The sequence below is a fragment of the Rhea pennata genome, chromosome 16 (genome assembly GCF_028389875.1).
Source record: "Rhea pennata isolate bPtePen1 chromosome 16, bPtePen1.pri, whole genome shotgun sequence".
NCBI lineage: Eukaryota > Metazoa > Chordata > Aves > Rheiformes > Rheidae > Rhea > Rhea pennata.
In genome coordinates, this window is record NC_084678.1 from 15,431,557 (window position 1) to 15,456,189 (window position 24,633).

General features: G+C 36.2%; 1 protein-coding gene across 3 annotated transcripts in view; it reads right to left on the bottom strand.

The window, feature by feature from the left end:
• DIDO1 (death inducer-obliterator 1) overlaps positions 1 to 24,633 on the bottom strand; it is a 58,200-nt gene that overhangs the window by 17,937 nt on the left and 15,630 nt on the right. For all 3 annotated transcript variants that reach the window (XM_062589527.1, XM_062589528.1, XM_062589529.1), the window contains 6 exons: positions 22,923 to 23,033; positions 21,611 to 22,523; positions 20,984 to 21,302; positions 17,717 to 17,929; positions 16,787 to 17,012; positions 1,216 to 1,678 (listed from right to left, as the gene is read on the bottom strand). In XM_062589527.1, coding sequence (XP_062445511.1) covers positions 1,216 to 1,678; positions 16,787 to 17,012; positions 17,717 to 17,929; positions 20,984 to 21,302; positions 21,611 to 22,523; positions 22,923 to 23,033 — 2,245 coding nt within the window. The remainder of the gene's footprint in view (positions 1 to 1,215; positions 1,679 to 16,786; positions 17,013 to 17,716; positions 17,930 to 20,983; positions 21,303 to 21,610; positions 22,524 to 22,922; positions 23,034 to 24,633) is intronic.

The following is a 24,633-nucleotide window of genomic DNA, read 5'->3' on the forward strand; positions in this document are numbered from 1 at the left end:
ACTATCCCATAATTTCAACTATACAAATTGTAGATAAAACACCCATAAAACCAAATTAAATGGGGCTACTTATTTACATTCACTATGTGTTTAATCTTGGGACACTCAGAACTTTTTTTTTTTTTTTTTTTTTTTGAAAAAACTACACTGTCACTAGTTTCACCAGCACTATATAGTAAAGGTTTAAACAACGTATTTTTTTTCCTCTACTAACGTCATCTATTTATTTATTTATTAATAATAGTTAGCGAACCTTTGAAATCACATGACGTTTTACCTACACCAATGGCTAGATTGCAGCCTGAAGGCCAAGCTAAACATTTCAGAGCTGGTCCATAAAAATCACCAAGATGACAGTAGAGGCCAGACAAAAGGTACATCACTTTGCAGAGAAAGGAGCTAACTGAGGTGCCTCTTGAACTCAGTGAGGACCCACAGTCTCCTTTAAGAGACATCTCAAAGCTAAATTCTATCTTAGGACCTTAAGCTAGGAACTACAGCAACTTCTCTCTACTGTCCAGAGGTGGCCATGGAAAACAGCCTTTATGAACTGATGTCAGCCTTTACCACTACTCCTACTCATGGCACTGAAATTAGGAGCTTTTCTGTCATGAACTTCATAGGGTGCCTCAACAGTTAAGCTTCAATCCTAGATTCCCCACTGTGAATCGCGTTTCCAATTGAGAGAGAATACCAGAGTACACTGATCAACAGTAAGCCTTGAAGGCTGCCAATAGCTTTAACAGAATTGGAGGGCACTTTGTGTTTTGACTTTTAGCTGTACAGTTGTCCGCTGATGAGAATTCTTTTTCTATTTTATGAAGGCAGAGGTGGGGGAATCTGTACCTCAGTGAGCCTTTGACACTTCTACTGCGATACTCTACTATGTTCCCTGTAACATCTACACCTCCCAACACTGCCATCACTAGATTATAAATTTGGGAGTACCTATAATATATATGCTTCTATGCTGTGATTTAACTCTTCAAACTGTAACTGCCTTGATATGATCGGGACAGGGAGGTTTGTTTGTAAGTGACACATGGACAATTATTTTGCATCAGCATTTTTTTATGAACTTGAAATGCCAGATATTACATTCACAGCGTAAGTTCAACACCTCAGTATCCCTTGTCAAGAAATAGAACTGTTCAGTCTAAACATTTATTTCTAGTGGTAGCTTCCTGTATAAAAATAAGTGTTTTTAGTTCCCACCTCTTCCATAAAATTTCTTTGAGGGACCGTCGAATATTTTGTCGAATCTGAGAGTTAGGTTGTGACTGGCTAGGGCTAGCTGATGCTTTTACTTGACCACTTCCAGCTGCAGTAGAAGAAATGGAAGACAGTGAAGGCTTTCTGAGTCCTCCACCCAAGCTGGAAGATGTAGCTGGTTTTTTGGAAACTGATGAAGTATGAGAGAGAGATGAATGTTTTGAAGAAACACTGCCTGACGAAGGCCAAGCTTTCTTCGGAATTACGCCTTTGAAACTTCCAGCAGAAGGTTTAACTGGGTGCTTAGTTACTGGTGTGCTAGAAAAGGATGAGGACTTCTTTGGAGTAAGAGTTTTGGTGAGGGAAGATGTCTGTTTCTCCATTGTAGATGCTGAAGTTACAGCTTTCTTCGATCCCGGTGTAGGTTCTGCTGCTTTATCTTCATTCTTCTTCTCTTCCTTTTGAGCTGTTAAAATAAAGAAGAAAATACAGTACTAAAGGCTTAATGCTGATGTTTTAGTTATTTAACATCACTGTTATGAATGAATAATTATAATAGAGCAGTTGCCACTTACTTAAATAGTAAATGATATCCTGTTAATGATGGCTAGGTACCAATCTATAAAGAAAAGCTATGGAATAACATCTTCAGAGAATAGATATCAAGTAGAAATTTAAGCCATTTACTTTCACTAGCTTTTTAAGTAGCAATTTTAAAACTGGTTCACATAATTTTTCAGAAGAAATTCATATTTGATCCTTCAAAAAGTTACCGCTTCTCCAAAGCTAACTGAAAAGTTGAAAATAGCTTCACTTCAGCAATATAAGTTGAAAAAATTATTCAAAAGCTATGCAAGAAAACTGAAAAAGGCACCACCTTCAAAGATTCTTGAGTGAGGTTTCAGGACTTCAAAAACTTTTTTTTCTTTTAATAATGCAGCTCATCTTAAATTTAAAGAGAAAAAAATTCTCATAGCAACTTACAGAACCTGTTTATTACAACAGCTGAGGTGTCTTCGTTCAGACAATGAAGATCCGTGTATTTGAGCTAGAATTAGTATCTGACTCAGGCTCAGCATTAAAGTTTAAAGACATCCTTTTCCCTAGACTTTTTGTTTCAAAGAGCAAGCAAAAAGAACTAAGGTATGTAGCACAGAAGTTGCCTAAAAAACATTTAGCAAAGCCCTCAATCTAATTTTCAGAGCCAGCGATTACTAGCATGAATCACACTGATGATATTGCTATAAACCATTATTAGAACTTCATATTCAGTTCCTAGCTAAACTCTAGATTAATCATTATAATCATTGCTCAGACTGTGGCCACCTAATTCGCATTATTTTCAAACCACCCCATTCGCAAGATCCAAATTTGCCATTTAAATCAAACATTTTTTCTAACATTAATTGGATAACAGTTGCATGTAATATACAAAAAAAGTACAGAGAACGGGATGGAGTTCTACTTGCACAGGACTTTACTGATTTCTTTAAACTGCTTTTCATCTGTCCACCTTCTGGTGCTTATAGGAACAATTTAGTATAGCCAAGCAAAAAAAAAAAAAACCCTGAAACAAAACAAAAACAGAACAAAAAAACCCAACAGATCAATTCTACTTTGGCTTATCAGAAATATCACTTGCAAGATACTAAAACAAAGTCACAATGGGCTAACACTAACACAGATTTATCATTACAGTTTAAATAAGAAAGGATTGTGAGGGAGATTACTAGGAATCACTCCTGATATATAATTTTTTAAATCAGAAAAGCCAAATTTTAAGCTTCTATTTCTCTCAAATCTATAGAAAACTACTGGCCAGTTAACATGTGAATTTTCTACCTGATAACTTTTTCAAACAATGAAGATTTGCAAATGAAAGCATTAATCTAGATGTCCCAATAGCAAAATTCAATGTATTTCCTGGAAAGGAATTTAACTTTAGAAAAGTTACTGAATTCTCTCTCTTCAGCTTCCAGATCTGCTGCAATCATAGCACAAATTATTAGGAAGCATCTTAAGTGTCCAATCTTTTTATATCTTTTCTGAAATAGATTTACAGGGGAACCAGGTAGAAAGCACCCCTACTAAGCCTGAATCAAAAAACCTCAGAAATTTAGCCCAAGTATTCAATGGAAATGTGCACGCTTCTCAAAAGGGGAAGATTTAGAATGTTTAAGAGACATAATATGAATATTCCCTCATGGGCATACATTGCCAGGTTAAACCATCTTTCCCCTAGGTAAAGTTCCAGTGTATCTGGAATGCCTGCATATATGTTCAGAAGGAAGAATGCTTACATTAAAAGAAAAAAAAAAAAAAAAAAAGAAAGAAAGAAAGAAAGAAAGAAAAGAAACACACACCACACACACACCACAGCTCAGAGCTCCATTAAATTGATTAAACTGTGTCCTATTACTAGGATACAGAAACTGCTACTAAGATGAACTGAGGAGCAATGCTCTACCTGAACTTCTGTAGGGCTAAGTTTGAGGGTGTGTAGTGAACTTCTACTGGAACACAAAGAGAAGAACCCAGAAGAGTAACAAACACTATAAATTTATCCTGTTTTTTTGTCTAAAATTATATTCCAAGTGGACATTTTCCTGAATTTTTCTGAATGAGATTAAAGTGAAACAACTGATATAATACATTAAATAATTACAAAGAATTTCAAGATTTTGCCATGAAGTAGAATAAAATGATTTTTCTCACACTATTCCCACACTCCTCTCTAGATACAGCTCTTGGTTACTATCAGAGATTGAACACCGAGCTAGAGACATCTTCAGTGTAATGCATAGAGATTCCTCTCATTTCTTCCCCCTCCCCGAAGTCTACCACTAACACTGTATTATTTGTCAGGATGTTTTTTTCCAATAATGCAGAGATACTGTTTCTAAGAATAAAAATGCTGGGAAGAGAGACCAGGAACTATTTCTGTTGTTCTGACTTGGTCAAATTGGGCACCCTGAAACTTAACAGAGGCAAAAAGTCAAAGTACTTTGAGTTAATAGTTTTGAGTGGACAGAAAATTAAATATCCAAAACCTCCATTCTCTTTCGTGGTTTATTGGATAACAGATTTTTATCTTTTCAGTCAGGTAGGACAGAAGCACTTTTCTGTGACTCACTACAAAAGGGAAGGATGGCACATCTCTGGTTTCAAAATGCCAACAGTAAAATTGAGTCCTCAGTGCTAAAACATTTAGCTCTTTTGGTTTGCAGAAGTAGTATGAAATTCTAAAGTTAAATTTAATCCTCCATTCTGTATCTTTTTAGTGATTAGTTCAAAGTACTTCATCAGTAAAACTAAAAATAGGATAAATGTGGTATATATTAACAAGATAGTCATAACAAAAGCCTATGTTACAAGCAACAGTTAAATTATAGTAAGAATATGTTAAGAAAAAAATAAGGGGGAAAAAAGAGGTACAAACAGAAACACAGCTAGAGGTTCCTACTTCTGCCAAAGCAGAGCAGAATCAGTAACAGTCTAAGACAAAAGATGCAGAAGCATCCGTTATTCTACAAGTTGGCCTTATGACTACTTAGAAAGGCATGTAGTTCTACATTTCAGTAGTCAATAGAAAACATGAAAATATTTGATAAGCTTCATTAAAGTTTAACAATTCAGTAAACTACAGTAACATCCTATACCAGCTAAAATTGTCTATCTGGTAGTACTTGTTGATTACAGAACTTGGCATTTTTTTTCTGCAGTTCAGGCTTTGTATACTAATGACTAATTCAATCATACACAGGTTATTCAAGGTCTCAAAAAGAGTATGAACTATTTTCTCAAACTTACAGGGTATCACACTATGATATTTGGAGGACTGAGTCAAATGGTGTACATTATTTTGACAAAGCATCAAGGGCTTTGAAACCCTACGTGTGCACATAACCTTTTATATCAGCAGACAAACTCAATCTTAAAAGAAATTCATTATCTTAATTTGACAGTGGGCCTGCAAAACTTTTGCCCCACCACGTTTTTGTTTTTACTGACAGGGATTAGTCTTCTGCCAGATCATCCAGCTGAACCATCTCTCTCTGTTGTTGCATGGGTCTTAGGTGCAAAGCATGGGAAGCTAGGAGCACACAGCCAAACCTGGGGAAGGAGCAGGATTGCCTCTTCTGGTGGCAGCTTGCTATTTGATTGACCTGGCTACAATGTGAAACCACACCCCAAGTCTCACACCATCTTCTGACAAATAAAACTGTGGTAAGTGTGTGTACTTTTCTCAGGGAGCAAAATGCCAGCCGCACATGTGGAACTTAATTTCAGAATAGAGGTTACAGTTGGTCAGCAAACTGATGAGACATGTAACAGAACAGGTATTGTCTCAGAGTGGAAGTTTGAGGTCATTTTGCGCATGCTGTTCATGAACGACTGTAAGGGAAGACGCAGTCAATGCCTCCTACACATATTGGCCATTGTATTTTATACTGTGATGCTTCCAGCTCTTTCAGTGCTAGCTCCAGTGTACTGATGATAAAAACTCTCAAATACATTTTAAAATAAAAGCATAAAGACATCTCTAGAATGTTACATTTATCCAGCCTAAAAGAATAGGGATAGTTTCACCACAGAAGATAGATCAGTGCTAGGAGGAGGCACCTGGTGTTTCTATTCCAGCACTTCTGAACATGTAGATACACCTCCCCTCGCTTGATGTCAGGAACAGTAATAATGTGCGAAGAAATGCCACTTCCCCTACTTTGTCCTGGGCACAACTTATGAAGAGGACAGCAAAAGGATTCTTACTGACTGAAAAGAGGCACATGCTAAAGACTGAGAGGTACAGTTGGAGCTACTAAGTCAGCTCCTCTCCAGAGACCCACAGATGAATCCTTAGGCAGAAATAACCACCATCCTTGTGGAGCTTAAGAAATAGCATTACTATAATATGTCCACAACAAGCTTAAGTCTGATCTCTCCCACTAGACATCAGATGGCTACAGAACCCTTCCCCTAAGGAAATTCCAATTTAAAGCCAAGTCAAATATTACAGCACGAAGGAAAGAGTGAAATTCCGTAAGTGGAAGACAACCTAACTGCAACATTGTCTACTGTTACAGTGTCAGCTTTTTGGATGCGTGTTAGTAAAATAAACTTCACTTTCATGGGACTCAACATTAATGTTTCAGCATTGTAATATGGTTGTTGAGGCTTGAGGATCATTTTCACAGCATAGCACCATTCACTTTTGTGTGAAGGACTTGGAGGATGCATTCATATCAACAAGCCTCACCTATACTGAGAGGTGTTTTGCACCACCACCATGAAAATTATCAGAATGAAACTGTTCTTCCTAGGAACTCTCAAAAATATGTCTAGATAGCATGTAACTCTGTTCTGGTTCTTCCCTCATTCCCTCCCACATCGTCTCCCTTACTTTGGAATAGCAGCTTTAGAAAATTATTCTCCCCCCCTCCCCCCACCAAGCACCCCACAAAATAATCTCAATTTAAACTATTTCATTTGTGAGGGGTTATTTTGCTGGTGACATCACCTAGCTATTGCACTTCTTAAACACCTGAATAAAAAGTGTGCTATTCTTGTTGCTATGCTTGAAGTTTTCTGAATTATAGTCCTGTAAGCTCATTTTTTGCTCTAGTTAATGCTGAAAGTTTTAAGATGTGCTGTAGATAAGCTGTATGCAGTTATATGCAAAATCTGTTCTGCAATGATGAGTGTTGGGCACAATCTTTTTCAAAACATCTTTGCAATGAGAAATTAAATATTGCAACTAATAGTTCAGAACACTATTAAAGATTGTGAAAAATGTCTTGCAGTCATGCAAGTTGATTGTTATATACTACTAATTATGAGAAGTTTAACCAGAGAATTAAGAAACTTAGCATAAGGCTATTAATAGATCAGAACTATTGCCTCTGGTATCTAATACTCTCAAAGTTTCCCTGGGTCACTCTCCCCCTTGCTTGTCTACACTTTCTGTATTTTTTTTTTCATGCTAAAAGATCTCTTAAGGAAGTGTGCATGACGGGCAGGGGGGACAGGGAACAGGTTGATGGGTGCATCTTCAGCTTGCATAGCACTTTTGACAGTGTGCACATTTACATAACTGAGTGTGGTATTACTAATCTTAACAGTTCAGAAGCTCTAACCTTTCAGGTTAATGAACATTTACAAGACTGACACATGAAAACTGCTGAAGCATGTTGGTATTCTACAAATACTTTGATTCTCCTTTCTCCCTTGCCAAAATATTTCAAATGAACACATTGCATACACATTCTTGTGGCAGCAACAAAGTTGTAGTCAATTACTATTCAGTAATTTGAGCAGTAATTTTGGTAAAAATCTACAATATGAACAATAAAATCTAAGTGGAGTATAGCAACTAGTGATCTACCTTTTAAAGTGGATCACTTACTACACTTAAAAGGATTAGGTGCCCTTTTCAAAAAAGAAAGAAATCTATGGATTAGATTAGAGGGAGCAAATTCACTACACTAGCATAGTTCTGCTGCTTTTAAAAAGCAAAGATATGGATTAGAAGGTACCCCTATGCAAAGGCTAGAGCTGAGTAATGTGTATTTTGAAAAGAGCTAACCTCCAAGGAAAGCAAACAGCACTGGCCTTTAAGGTCACCTAAACCCTGTAAGGGTCTGATACGAATACAGGAGTATTCTGACAGGACTGACAGAACCAGTAATTATTTTGAAATCACAAAAAATAACCAGCACTTTGAGTGTCACTCAAGAACTGGCTAGCAGACTGTACTGTGGAGTTTCATGTGGTCCTGCTGCTCCATCTTGCTCAGAAGTAGGTAGCTGCACTGTCAGCTTCTCTGTGCAACTGCTTCAGCGTGCTGCAGCTGTCCAGCCTGAACGTTACAGAAGGTGAGGTCAGCCCATTCTGACATGTATCACATAGTAGAAAAGGACAACCTTTTTGCTTGGAGAAGAAGAAATATAGCAATATGTTTGCCAGTATTGAAAATTTAGGAACAGCAGTTCTCTTTGGAAGAACTGTTTAAACAAAGGATGGGCAGGATGCCTCAGCTAAACGTAAAACGTCAGGGTTTTGTAACAGCATCCCTTTGCCACTCAACCTCAGGCGGTCTCATATGGAGTTACATGACGCAGCTGTGGTATGACCACTTTCTGCATGACGACTAGCGAAAGGAATAATCAACAGCTGAACTAACTCTCCCACCCCAATGCAGAGGCTGTTACAGAACTCTCAGCCAAGAGTTTTTAGAAGTGAAACCTGACAATGCATCATCTGATTAAAAACTGAACAAAAACATGGGTGAGCTGGTGCTTTAGATGTCAGTTATAAAGCACTCCACAATGGGAAGTTACTTACCAGTTCAGAGAAGTTCCTCAAGAGTAGCCTTTGCATAGTCTCAGTGCTGGGATGCATGCCTGACATCTCAGAGCCTCACACTTGTCGAAGAGCCAAGCCTGTTAGGTGCCACTGAAGCACCCTCTTGTGGCACTGAGCATTCAGTGCCCAAGGCTGTGAAGGTGAGGTGCAGTTCGAAACCGCTTCAACTCCGTGGCCATTCAACTGTTGCTTTCCCGAAGCCTGTTTTTGCCAGTCTTTTTGTCATTTCTCACAAAGACAGTTTAGCATTAGTTCTAAATCATTCAAGAATGTTTAACTGTTTTTGGATAGATTTCAATGTTAGTTCTCACTACTAATTGTCTATGTAACAACTTGTAGATCTGGGTCAGTTTCCATTTTCGAGACCAAATAAAACTTTATTATTAAAAACTATTATTTAAGACGTGTGCCTCCTGCCCTATTGCTTCCCTTAAAAAGCCTCTATCAGTTCTAATCTACACCACAGTAAGCAACTCATAATTAAGCTGCATTGTGTGCGCTAAGTCTTTATATTCAGGCACACAGAGAAAGTAAATTTGGTTTTAAAGTTAATTAAGAAACCTCCAGACAACAGCCTTTCCTACAGTGGTAATTTGTTTGCATTCAAGTCAACACTGTAGCAATGCTCACGCAAATCTGTAGCACAAATAGGAAAAGCTTCTTCTGTTTTAAACTACACGACACTATAGTAATTTATCTTATCTACATTAGGTAACTACATCTTTGGCAGCTATTCCCCTCCTGAGTGAAACAGTGGCAGTGTCCACCATAATAAAACAGGCTCCTTATTTTTCAGAACCATTTCTGGATATCATCATTCCTTGCAGGGACTGGCCATCTTCAGGTTCCAAGTTCAGTACAGCTCGGACACAGTGAACCGTCAGCACCAAGATCAGCAGCAAAACTTGACTCCAAAGGACAAGAGTTCACCTCAAAAAACCCCTTTTATTTGGGGACTAGCAGAGAAAGACCTTTTTCACTGGCTATGCAGGCAAGTGAGCAATTTCAGAGAACTAAAGTAATATTAGTAAAAGAAAGCAAAACAGCAATAGAGGGTGGTGAGTCTTTTTTAATCAAACTTTCATCACTTTCAGTTTCAACGACAAGAGGTAAACCACCCTAAAAGCCATACTGCATTCAAAAATTGTACCAGATTTCTCCCCTCCCCATCCCTTCCCCTCTGAAGGGTTCCTCATACTGGAGCCAAATCCCCATCATGACAAGAGCGCTGGCTTTTTGTTGTCCAAGCACCACAGGGGTGGTAGGTGCTTGAAACACAATATATGAAATGTGCTAGGAGGAGGGACCAGCTTTCCTAACCCAAGACACATGGCAAGTATCTTCATGTGGCTGAGCCACAGGACACATGTAACATACCTGTAGAGCAGAGAAGGGGAGCTCCAGTAGTTCACAGGCAGATGATAATCGCTCCCCAAGGATCCCACTGCTCCTTTTAATAGGCTGGGTCCCAGGGGATGTTGGCTCCAGCAGCCACTATCGGTCTACCTTATTGCACAGCCAGGCTTCTGGTCACCCAGCATGGCCCCCTGCCACTCTCGTTCAGCACTGGAGCTGCACTAGCCAGCCACTCCTGTGCTATACTCTTTCCAAAGGCAGGTCTCCCATGTGAATTTTTCAGAAGCTCTGGCAGGGTCACCTTAGGTATTCTGACCATCATTTGGTCCCTCAGCAGCCTTTTTGAAAACTGTCCTTACGCAGAATTAAGTCTAGATCTAAATATATAGCAATAATGTGCCACAGAAAATTGCTAATGATATAAAATACATAGTTCCTTTTATTCCCCCAGGTACTAGTCAGCGCTTAGTATCTCTTAGTATAGGTCCACTTTGCAGACTACAGCATAAAGCAAAGATACCACAGCTTTCAAGGATCTGTTTCAGGTTTTAGTTACAGCAGTATGGAACTCAGCACAAGCTAGTTTATCCTGTGGGGGAGTACTCCAGCTAAAATAAAGGCATCTGGTTCAACTACAATCAATCTTTGCAGACAAGTATATTCAACAGTTAAGAAAAACTCTTCAGTTTAGGTTGAATACTTTTCTAACTGTTATGTTGAACCAATACCAGCGTGTCCATACACACTGCTCTCAATTTAAGAGTCACAATTTAAGATGGCAGTAATCTTGCCTGAAAGAAGCATTAACGAGGCACCAGGCTGTGTGCAGAAATGGCCTTAGTTTTTCTTTTCACAGTAGTATTTACAGCTTTAAACTTTCATTCTCTCATTCCTACTCTCATCTACATCCTGAGCCATAACTCTTTCGGTCTTTAGTACACCATATTTTTCTCATGTACTCTTTATAGTGGTGTACTGCCTGTTTTCCCTACCTTAGGGCTCTATTATTAAAAAAAAAAAAAAGAAAAAAATCACAAAAGAAAAACTACATAAATGATGCAGGCTATAGGCTATAATCCATTTTTGTAAACACATCACATTTTCTGATCACAGGCTCACGTGGTTAACTGTATTCCCTTGACAAAGCCTCCAAATTTTGTTATAGGTGTGTAGTAACAAAGCAGCCCAGGTGCCCTTTATACTGGAATCATGTAACTGTACAAGCAAGCACTATTCAGTCTGTGAATAGGTCTTGGATGTAGAGAAGTTGAGCTAGAGAAAAAAAAATGAAGAAAATGAAAGGGAGCATCAAAATTAAATTTATGGTCAGAGCTGGCATGCTCTAAATCTGGCCTCCTCGCTTCCCAGTAGGTGGCAGCATAAAGCTGCCTCCCCCTAACTCACTGCTGTGGACCGGGAGGAGAGGTGTGACAGATCTTCCATTTCATCAGCTCAAAGAAACCTTTCTGCTTCAAAGTCGCACTCATTAACAATTTCTGTGAATTATTATTACCAAATATAATATTATAATGAAAGGCTATAACTACCTTCGGATACAGCTATCTGCAGCTAAGTAAATAAAAGTGTATTGGTTTTGTATCACCAAAAACTGCTTTTTACTCATGAAGTTTTACTCCCAAAACAATAGTAAGATGCGTAAGATAAAAATTACACGCTAAATATAAAATCTCTTCACTATCTTGTGTATTTAAGATCTTGAAACTACTTTAATACCTTAGTTGAGTGAACAATCAGTTCCTATATTCAAGTCTAATATGAGACGTTAACTGAACGTCAATAAAAATTGAAAGAACTGATATGCCTACTCAATGCCCTTAAGGCTGGCTAGTTTAAAAATCAGGATACTGCAAACTTTTATCTTCTTCCCCTCTCTTGGGCTTACCTTCTATTCTAAAACTAGTGAATATTTGCTCCTGACTTCTACTTGGCAATTAAGAACTGCCAAAAGAGAGACAGGAAGAATAAATTGGGGGGGGGGGACACGACCCAAAAAACTCTCAAGTGTTCTTCTATCAATCAGAAAACTTGCACTGAAGTGCTTCAGACACATATATGCTGGTATTGCTGATAAACCTCTGTACCAGCAGGCAGTCCAACCGTTCCTTCACAGATGAAGAAAGGTTTCCTTTGACAGAGCAGTGATTTTTGAACTGCTAATGAAGCAATGTAATTGCCTTTCCTGTGAAATGGTGAGCTATCATGCTCACTCTACATGCAGGGTGGTATTTTGTTTTTCTTTTTTAAAGAAAATAATGCCGTATTTGTCTGATCTTTCTATTTTTTGTACTTACTAGCCATTGCTAACAAGAAACTTGCTGTTCGTTAGTGGCATTTTTGTTCAGTATCTGGTTGTATCAAATCTGCTCTGTGCTGTTTTCTGTTTCGTAAATTCACTCAATGCATTTTCGCCAGAGATTTTTTCTTCTACAGTGATGTGTAATTAGCTAATTAGCTGAAAAGAGACAGAAGTTCTCTAAATCCTTCAGAATACTTTTTTAATATTAAAGAGAAGGATTGAAATTTGAAGTGCTGTGTTCCTAATACACTTGAAATGTGAGGATCTCAAATCAAAAACAGAAAACTGACATCCCATCAGTTCATTATTAAATCTTTTAAAAAATATATCTCCCTCTCTAGCAATTATCTTTTAGAAACCTAGACAGGCACTAAGAGTAGCCTAGAACACTTGACAGAAGAACTTAAATATTCCATCTTTGCTTAAAAATAGAAGAGCGAGCAGTGCAGGCTTTTTGAAAGCGTGCGTGCGTGTGTGTGTGCGTGTGTGTGTAAGGAGAGGAACGGATCCAGACATCTTTCACATGTATTTCCTGTTTAAGGATCCTTCACGTGGCCAAAGGCTGACTGCAGTGTGTTTTCTTATGAATCCGTTCTGCCCAGTTTTTCATTACACTGCGGGGCATGTCACACTTAAAAATACATGCTTAATTTACAACTTGCTAATAACTTTTAGGATTTAACAGTGTCACTGGGTTTGCAGTTGCACCCTCCACTGCCAGAACTTCCCCCTTCCTTTTAAAGGGCAGCAGTGACAATACAGGCCTATATTGTTTCTTCATGGAAGTCTTATTTCTATTTTAATTCTTTAAAATGCAGCGAGTGATATTAGTTAGTATAAAATTAAAACTATAAAAGCTCTCGGTAGAGTCAAACAAGCAGCTGATGTAAACTGCTTTTGTGGTTCCTTATTTCTAATGTCAAAAATTTTGAAGGGTAGGATTTCAATATTTGGGGATAAATGTGTTTCTATTGCATTAATTATAAAGTTTGTCCTCAATTATAACTAAAAATAATGCTTTCTATTATTATAAGATGTATGTTAAACATTTCCATTTTGTATGAGTCTAACAAGTCATTTTGGGTGGTGTTTCCCCTCACATATCTAAGATACTTTTGGATAAATGGTTCAGTCTGTTTTTCTCTTGTGACTAATTTTATGTCTCCTTAAACATGACCTAAATAATTATGATTGGCTCACATGACAAATTCAAGACATGCATCACAACTTGAATCTTTGAACAATCACATTGTCTGTTCCTAAACCTCAACGATCCATATACTTGTATCAATTTGAAAGCTAGGGTAACTTTTGAAATTCAATACAGAAGTGAAGTATTGCAGACTAAATGAATACCAATTTTCTTAATGAAATTAAAGGCCACATTTTTGAAAGTGTGATGCATGCCTAATTTGCTCCTAATTAACTATTTCAAATACTGTCTACAATTTAAAAACTATTTGTGCTTAATATCTTGAACATACATTGATAAATGAGTTTGTCCACTCCTAGGAATTAAACTAATAAATAGGATCATTTTTACTGGGAACATCAAGGTGTTAGATGGTGTAAGCCAATAATCAGGCTTCAGGTTTTGGTGTACAAAACTTCTTCAAGTAGGGCCCTAAGTCACCACAACCCCCCGCCCCCCCAAAAAAAGTAGGAAGAAAAAAAAAAAAAAAGCACCAACTATTGTGATAACATGCAGAAAAAAAGTCATTGTTATATATAGTTGCATACTACTTGCCCAAAATCCCTTTGCTTTGCTTTTAATGAAAAATAGATGGAGGCGAAAGAAAATGGGGAGTGCCTTGGGTGAAGGATTGGTATGCAAATATACTACATGTCCCTATCACCCCATTTATTTTTAAGAGTGGGATTTTCTTCCTTCTACTTAACAGAACTACTACCATATGTAAGAACATCAAAATCTTGCATCTGGCAGCTAGGACAATAGTGCATAAATTAGATTTTATATATATAGAAATCAATCATATACTTCAGAAGAGTGTACGTGTGGGTGCACAAGCAAATAGTAAAAAGATCGCTGGTATGAGTATTAGAGAGAATAACTCTGCAAATCACAGTAAGTTTACTTAGTTCCTAAAGGGCCTCATGTTCGCTTAGTCACACAAACAAGGATTTGCAGAACATGGTGTTCGGCCGTGGAAAACGTAGGTGGTATTTAGAAAATATAGTGTATGGAACAATATCATGCTTAGCTCCCTCAAGGCAAACTTTAGCCCAAACACAGAACACCTAGAAATCTGAACTAGTCATCTTGAATGCCTCTTATAATCCGTGTTCAGAAACGGGCATTACTAAAGAACCAGTCACCTTGTTCTAAGATCAGTATCCAAAACAGATTACATTACAATTTTGCCTATTCAGGTGTTTCTTTCTCTCTGCAGACCAGCTCAGACTTAGAGTTCTAACTTTCAGATATCTGAAGTCAGAGGACTCTCACCAACTTCCGTAATGCCCTGCTTCTATATTTTGAATATATAAAAATTTTCTAAATAAAGTCTTGTAGAATACTCTAGAGAAGATGCAATAGCAGCTTCTGAGAAAGACATAGCTCAAACCTATCCAACAAAAATGCAGGACCGTCTTTTTCCACAAATAAACAAAAAATTTATCTTGTAATTTAATAATAGCAGAATCCCCACATATTAGTAGAACTTACCTTAGTAACAGCAACCTGAAGTTCTTCCTCTCATTTGATATGAGAATTCTTCATCACACAAACTAAGTTGTTTTGTATTCATTATTATAGCCTAGTATACACATAGACTTTTCACTGCTTTAACTAGTTCAATTAGAGGAATCTAATTTTCTACTGGAATTGATAAAATCTGTATAACCTCCAGTGATGTAACTTTTAAAAGTAATTTGATGTGCCTAAACAAAAATCATCCCCTAAACCTGTATTTCTGTCTCCTAGAAAAAAAAATAAACTGTATCAATGAGAAGATTAAATGATACAGTTATGCTGTAGATAGGCTTACAGAAGGCTGTATTGAGATAAGAAGTGTGATAAAAATCTGACAGGTCAAATAAGAGCATGTAATTCCGTTTAAGGCTTTTCTCTTAATTTTCAGTTATGTTTAAAATGCTAGGACTTCCGATAAAAAAGCTACACATTCTTTAAAAAAGCTTAAAATGTAGGTTTGTAAAAATAACTATTTTAAATGTTCACTAAAAATAAAGGGCACAGGTGCCAAATAATTAATACAAGAATAAACATACACGAAGGCTATAGATCTAAAAGTCTCAGTAGAATATACACACAATACTTAAATTTAAATGATAATTATTTCATGTGGGCAAATACAATTAGAATATGTTTAGTAAGGCTAACATGTACTACAATAAACTGAGCAATTTAGGGTAGCTTGTGCTCTCTCAATGTTTAAAAACGGAATTGTTTTAAAATTCTAATCCTAAATCTACATTGTTATAAATTTTGTACAAAAAAGTAACTGATACATAAATTTAAGTGTTCAGTAACTAGACTCATTTTTGAAAATAAAGTGTAAAACTGACTAAAGTGTGGTAAAGAAAGCTAGGAGAACTGAACTTCTGAATTCACAAGTGAGAAAATACTAGATACTAGGTCATGTGTATTGTACATGTGAAAGGAAAAATTTCATTTGAAGTTCCATCACTGCACTATAACTACTCAGCTGGCATCAATGAAAAAGTCATGAGCAGAAAGGCTTGTTCAGACTACAAAGCAGTATTTACTTACCTTTATACGAGTTACAGTGATGCTATTCAAAACCTGCAAAAATATGCAAGGCAATATCTCTGCCTAATATCCACTTAAGATGTGTCCTTCTTTGTGTGGATAATGTGTGAAGTATGAACATATATAAATAGAAAGGAAAAAAAGAGCACTCCCTCCCCCCAAAATTAAAAGTAAAGAATGGTCCTTAAATTATTTCATGTAAGGAAGAAAAGCAGCAGGAAGAAGAACTTGATATACTTGACAGTTAAAAGCTGTTTGCAGAAGTGTAAAGTATCGTTGGATACCACGTTGAAGATTTCATTCTCGGCACTAGCAATGAAAATGCAAGACCTGAGAGGCAGGTGCCAAATCTAAATTACAAAAAATACAATTCAGATTAGTACAATCAATTGCTGATACAAGGTGCACACCGGGCAGCCTTTTTGTTAAACTTAACACAAGTGTATTGATACTCACCTTTTCTATATCAGTAACACTTATTGCTTTTGTAGGAAAAAAAAATAAAACTTAATCAGGAAGTCTGCATCCAGGAATCAGCTGGGTGGATTGACAGGCTCTAATTAAATCATACAACTATCGTATGATACAAATAAAACTTCTAAGATTGTCTCCCATTTGTGTGTATCTGTATGTATGAATCTTTGAAGGTGGAGGTAAGAAGTTTGGTGCCATATTAAGGGGGAAAAAAACCAAAAAACCTAAACTCCCTAGTGTTGCAGAGCCAAGAATGGATGGTATTCAAAGAAAATGTAAATGATTATTCAGGAATATCCCTATGCGATACATACATTTGAACAACAGTGAAGATGAAATGGCAGCAGTCTTTTCAGGCTTTACTGCATTGTAATTATGATCGCTTGCCCAGGATGGTGTGCTGTTTTCTGATGCTGGCTCTTTAACGATAGCTTGAGTATTCGCCTCAGTCTTGGTAGTTGTCAAAACAGTCTTCTTCACGTTCCCCTCTTTTTTCTCAGGAAACGGTCTCTTCTGGACAGAGAGAGGCTTAGTACTTGCCTGTATAATTAAAAGAAGCTTAATAAATAATACTTATCATAAACATTGTATTTTGCAAACACAGTTTTACATATGTAAACAAATGTATTTTAATAGTAAGCTAATATAAACAGCCTTGAAATTACATAATTTCAAATTCAAGTCTTTAAAGCTAAGATAATACTTTGTAACTTCACAAGCAGAGCATGGTAAACAAATACTCTCAAGTGTATTTATAAAGTTTTTTTGATTGAAAAATTACTGACCATTTTACAGCCTGTTTCAAAAGGGAAAGCTAAAGAACAAAAGGATGTAGAAGGCTATTTTTATTTAATTGCAATCCTTTTGTTTCCCAAAACACACATACTATGCAGCAACATATTAATTCATAATAACTCCAAATTATGACCAAAAATAATTTCAAAAAAATTATGCTATCTAGAAAATCCTTTGAATAACTTATCTCTACTTAGGGGCAATTATAAGATTTTTTTTTTAAGTGACATGACACAAAAAGTAACATAAAAAGGAAAACATTTTATAGTCAGAAGAATTAAACACGATCTTACCATGAAGAAAGGCAAAAGAAAGAAAAAGAAATAACTCTTTGATATATAATTTTGCCATTTTATTTCCGTCTCAAAAATGAGGGCAGAGGAACAAGCCACTGTGCTTCAGGACAACTGTTTCTGTAAAACTGCTCAGAATTAAGAATATAAGCTTACCTGTGGTTGAGATTTTGGCACACCAGGTTTTTCATATTTTGGTTTGATCTTCTCTTTAAGTTTTGGTTTTGCATCTTTGCCTGCACTTAGAAATTTCATTGTGGCTGCAGCATGTTTAAGAATGCAGTCATTGCTGCAATACACAGAATCAGGCAGAGCCACATTAAAACAGCCAGGACCAATGCACTTTGACGCACCAGGAGCTTCAAATACCTAAAGATTGAAGTAGAGCAAGTTCAAATTCAGAAAGACAACAAAAAACCTGCATGTCTACAATACTAAAACTGTATGTATCATATGGGCAGACTACAGCTATGACTGTTAGTAACATGAGCAATTGCCATTTTTAAAAACAATTTTCAGTCTTGAGATACCAGAAGCAACTACTCATAACAACCGATATAAATTTAAGGATTTCACTCTTTCCACACAAAGACAAAAATGTTTTTAAAAATACTAATGTACTCTAAAATGGCTGGTCTGCTGGCAGTGAACTAAAGGAGGTTGGCTTCTTAAATTTTCAGATCCCATAAGCACACAGAAGCTTTCTTCTGGTCCTCTGCACCATGTGAGAGAGCTCCCTAACAATGCAGAACTGCTTTCTAAAGAAGAAATGTTCTAAAAAGCATTTTGCTCTTATATCACCACCAGCCATGTGTCCCCAGCCATGTGTGCATGCAGAAGGAAGCAGTCAGCTATTTGGGCATTCAGATAATCCCTGCTCTAGAGGTTTATCAGTTTTAGTTTTAGAAGTCTCCAACAAACATGAACACCATCATTCTCCTAGACAATTTTGCCACTGCTTAATACTTCTTACACACTCAGTAAGAAGTTCACATATGCGATCTATTATTTTCCTTCAATTCTTAATTTACATCAAAGTGTTTTATACTAAGCGCTTCTCCTTCAATGTTAAAATTCAAAATATAGCACATTCCTTGAAATAAAATATATTAGGTCAAAGTCCAGAAATATTAAAAGTTCTTTACACTTCAACACATCACGTATAGGTATTATGTCCTTAATCTCACTTGCTCCCTCTTTTAGATCATTCATAAAGGTGTTACACAACTGACCTAATTCCCTAAACCACACTTTCTTTAGGCAACTTTTCTCAAATCAATAAACCACAATTTGTGATTATCAAAGTAACAGCTTTTCAGTAATATTTCCATTTAAGAAGTTATTCATATAGCTTATTTTCTCAATCAAAAGTCAGTAATTCAGCATTAGGTGCTGTAATCTGATGAAACTGGTGTTTGGGATTTCCACATAAAGATTATGCTTTAGAATATTTTTCCATGATGTATACACTTTAACTGTGAAGTACAAGAAAAAAAAGTATCAATTATATTCCCTAGGAAATACATGATACCTCAGACAGCCGAGATGTCACTTCTAAGTAGGGGCAGTTACTCAAGATGATAACAAAACTTTCATGGTTGATGTCTGTAACTATACAATCCTAGCAGCTTTAACTATAGACCGAAACTGCTGCAGAAGATGCTGCATGGACAGCAAGAAGGAGTCTTTCTCAAAGTCAAGAAGGAGTCTTTCTCAAAGTGCTTTGAATACTAGTGTATGAGAACACACTGACAGAGGGAACTTAAGGGATAAACTGAGTAATGAAACTGTTCAGTCAGTGTAAGAGAGTTTTTTCAGCAAGTCAACATGCTAAACACCAATGATCTTTTGCTCAGAAGGAGCAATTATGCACAGATTAAGTGGTACTTGTTTATATAAACTATAAAGGGATCTTTTCTTATAAATATGAGGGACAGCATGGAATAAAACACACAGACTTGACTGTTCAGTTCTCCCAAAAAGTAGCGACATCTGTCAAACACAAGGAGGGTAGTTCTATTACTTTTCCAAATGCCATAAGAAATATCTAAAATGCAAGTAATTCTTGCATAAGAGGTGATCAGTTACTTGAGGATATTTCTGTTTTTCTTTTACTAAAGGAAAGATGCCTACCACACTCAAGTAACATGCCAACATGTTAACAAAGAAGACCTGGAGATATTCAGAAGTAGAACTTAATACCAACACTAAGTGAAATGCAGGCCCAACTCAACAGAACAAGTTGAGCCTTCAAATAAAAGTGTACACAGCAGAGATCTTTGAAATTAGGTTTGACTTTTTTTTTTGAGAAGTTTTTCCACACATTTATCTTACAATAGTAATTATTTATGTATTAAGCTCATTTAATGTTCTGATTTATATATTAAGCTCACTCACTTTGTTGATACAGATAGCCTAGTATTTAAGTAAACTAAAGTGTTATTTGATAAATACTTAGCAAAAAACGTATTACACCAACAGAAGAATTTCTCCAAGAAGTTTATGCTCGAACTTGTAAGACCGATCCTAGTGATGACTCCAAAGTTTAAAGTTTAGGTACTAATGAACAAATTCATACAGAAAAAATATGAACAGCTGTAGCATGCTGACAGTAAACATGCAAAACATGCTCTTCAAGGCATACTAAGACGACAAGGAGTATGTTCGAGTTACTAGTGTTACTACAGTAGCTTTAGCAGTACAAAGTCAGTCACTACAGTACCAAGTTTTTAAATTTGTGTACATTCAAATGAAGAAGCTTTTCTGCCCATATTTTGAACTGGGCATGAAACTTAATATTGCAGAATTTAAGTTTCTTTTACATTCCGTGCCAGAACTGGCAACAATATCCAGTAAGTATTTTTATGTTACTGTTTCAAAGGGCAGTTTAAAAAAAAAAACTCTAAGCATTAACAACTTGAAGGAACATCAGGACAAAAATCAGAACTTAAAAAGATTAGCAGGAAGGACAAGAGGTTGTAATAACAGCTGAAATTAATTCCAACATAGCCACTTGCCAATACTAAGTAAGAAGTTTCACTACCATTAAAAGTGTCAAAAAAAATTTTTTTAAAGTAAGAATATATCAGTCTAGAATTCTAAGTATTTTTATGAAAAGAACAGCTAATTACATGCTTTGTATTTTAAACTCCTATTTGGAAATCAAATAATGGAATATTTCCTTATAGTACATATTACTTGTAAATTCCTTATTTCAAAATAAAACTCAATTATAGCTAGTTCCTGTACTGATAAAACTGCAGATATACTTCTGCTAAATAACAGTATTTAGTGGACTGTTCAGCTTCCTTTTTAGTTTTAACAAACAAATCCAGAAGATCTACAAACATAAGCAACCAATTTTCTCAAATATATTTAGTGAAGTATAAAAAAAAATAGAAAACATTTAAAATAAATACTTACAGGTTGAAATATTTTGAGTTTTTTCTTCCCACTTGGATTTGCAGCTTTTTCAATCCTACCCTTGATTCCTTGGTCCTCAACAGACTTTTGTTCAACTGTTCCTATGCTTGTGAATTCTGTGCCATCCACATTTACTTGCCTCGCTTTAGCTTCCTGCTGGTCTGTTTCTGAAATAGTCTCATCCTGTCCCTGCAGAATGGTGCAGTTTGGACAAATATAGTCCTCACCATTCCTTTCCAAAAGCCGCCCTCGAGCCTCAGAAATACCCACACAGTCACCATGAAACCATTCCTCACATCTATCACAACAAATCATAAATCTGAAAAAAAAACAACAGCAAAACATTATGAAATGATACTCAACAGATACTTTAAGTAGCAGACCTTAAAGACCTTGTCAAGATATCAATATGCTTTTCTATCTCAGTGTTCAGTACTGTACTCATTAGTTTATCTCCCCCTTCTTCCTCTTTTAAACATTTGTTTTTTTAAAAAAAACCCAAATTTATATAAGCCCAACAGCTTATTTAGACATACTCAAAAGGTAAGCTTTAGCAGCTAGTTTGTTTTTCATCACAGAAGAATCCCAATTACTTGCATTGTGTTTTCAGTTGAAAGTTCTTCCTACCTGTTATTATGAGGCTGGCGACAAATACAATATAGTGTACTGGGGTCATAAATCTCAGACTCAGGCTTGCTTTTGGGGAATTCTTCAGTTTCTTCACTTGTGATCCCTTTTGCTCCAAGGGCAGGTTTTATCTCTTGAACCTGTAGATCTTCAGTGTGTTCCTCTGACACAACCACCTGACTTGCAACCTCAGTGCTGTCTGCAGTTTCAGGCTCTTCTTGCTTGAGAGGCAGTTCAGTCTTAACTTGTTTTTCAGCCTGGTTATCAACTGTTTCTGAATGATTTTGTTCTGTATTTTTCTTCCTCAGGCGGTTCTGTATTTCTTTTAATGTCAGTTGTGCAGGTTTTTGCTCAACCCGCTTCTTTCTTAGTCGATTCTGCAGTTCCTTCAGTGTTAACCCATCACTATCACTATCAGAAGAATCATCATCTTCCTCTTCCTCCTCCTCCTCTTCCTCCTCCTCCTCCTCCTCTTTTGCCCGTCTGTTTTTAGAGCCTTTCTGATCCTTACAACTCCTAGCACTACTCCTCCGAGTTCCAGGTTTTATATCTGGAGCACTCTCTACACTACCTTCTGAGGCAGTTTCAGCATCTGTAGCTGGACAGGAAGCTGGTTCACTTGAATCTTCCAGAGCAGTAGGAACATTCCTCCTTCCCCTACGTCTTACTGTTGTAAGAAATTCTTCCACTCTTTCAGTTCGCTTTGGTTGCCGTCCACTACGTCTGAGGTTTAAGCTTTGTTGCTGCTGTTGTGGCTGTTCACTAGAGTCCACATCAATATCTCCTGCACCTTCTCGCTTAGCAATTGTAGTCCTTCGAAAACCCCAGGTTTTCTTGAACTCCTTACTTGTAGGCTTGATAGCTTTTTGTTCCTCCTCATTACTCTGCTCGCCTTTCTCATCCAAAACTGATGCTAAAAACAAGGGAATACTTATTAAACCAGTACTAAGGGAAAAATATTTTTTTGATACAGTTATTATTTTCTTTGTAGTAATAGATAAATAACATAAACGGTGTCTATCCAGACAAGGATGCAGTACAGCAGTCAAAGTAACACACAGTTCTCCATCTTATTTTACAGCCCTGGTAACAGGTAAAATACTTTACTTTGAATATAGCAGAGATATTCAAATATGTAATAGAATGCTGTGCCAACATACCCCAGCTACTACAAACTCTTCCCCCCAAAATATATATATTTTATACATATATATATATATATATATGTGTGTGTGTGTATATATATATATATATATATATGTATGTATGTAAAAGCATAATTTATGCACAATTTAAAAGGAAGAAAACTTACCAGGGGAACTATTTTCCATGTTGTCAGTATTAGATTCAGATTCTAATGGCACAGGTTGTGAATTTACAACTTGTTCCATAATACGGACACCACTGTCCCCACTCTGAAACACTAAAGACAAATATAAGTTCAAAACTTGAGATTCAACAAGATCTGTAGTCCAAGTAATTATTAAATATTCTGTTATAATCTCATTTTATTTTAAGGTAAAGAATATGCAACATAGCTTGAATTTCAAGTCACTAATGGTCACTGAACACCAAAATAAATATCACTGAATTCCTTCAAAGACAGAGCACTATGTTGAAACGTATGGCTTTGGATACTATTCTGACATATTTTATTATATAGTACAGAAATTTCTAACGTTTTTCTTTAAGCAATACAAATAGAGGGGCCTATTTTGATAATCCCAAGTATTCAACACAATCAACTTTGTCAAATTTAGTGCACACACAGCATATGCACCTAAGCATACCCCTTGTACAGGTATTTTGTAACTTAAAAAAACAAAAACAGCCTTGTTAAAGCATTGAAAAAAAGACACAGTGAAAAAGTACGTTACTGCATCAGTTAACAGAAAATGTATGTATAAGTACACTACTTTGTTGGTGAGTACTCAAATTCACTGTTAAAAACCTTCTTCCATAATATGAATCTACTGACTGGAATGTGTCTGAGGAGAAACTTATACCATTTCTACTCCATAAGGGAGTACTCATGTGAAAAATCAGGGAAACTATGCCATGGAGAAAAGGAAAATCATCCAAACTGTGTAGACACATTTACTGCTTTAAAGGCAAGGATGGTCCCTGATATCACTTAACATTTTCTAGTAGAAAAGTCTGCTCATGATCTGCATCAGGATAAAATACTAAGTAGAAATAACAGCCAATTTTTAAAATTATAAAAAAATCCAAAGTTATTACTGTTTAAATTATATGAGGTAGAGTGGAGAAATAATGAGTTTTTTGATGCTAAACAAAATGTCAAAACCAGCAAAAAGTAGTTTCTCATCAAACAGCAGTACTGACTCACAAAGATTTCTTTACTACATTTAATTTTTGTCTATTAAATAATATAGCTATTTTTAAATTGTTTCAGAAACACTAGTGAATACTATTCAGGATAAGACAATATACCTTCCAGTCACAACTTCCCTAGTAAGTTTCACTGGATAGAAGAAATGATACAAAACTGAGCAAAACTTTTTCAAGTATGTCTCAGAGAAGGAAAAAGAAAAACCTGTGCTGAATGGAACAAGAAAGGGAAGAAGGCAAAAAAAAAAAAAAAAAAAAAAAAAGAGGAGGAGAAAAAGAAAAAAAAAAAGAAAAAAGCTACACTGACAACTGAGACTACTGTTTTCATGTCTTTCCCAGCATACAAGGAGACTTTTGTTTGAAAAGAGAGTAAGTAAATGACAGAAATAAATATAAAATCAAAGGCTAGACTTTAAGCAATTACAAAATAACCTATTTTGGGCAAGTACTAAAGTTAGCGTTGCATCATATGCAATATTTTAAAAGCAGCTGCACACAATGTAAATATTCTACTAAGAGAACATAGTAACTAAGTTTTGCAGTCATTACAATTAGAATGACACTGCTCACATACTGTAATATGCAGTAATAAATACACACCTGAATGAACTGGTAAACAGAAATAGTATTTTTAAAACACCACCATCACCTCACACCCCTCCAAACTCCCT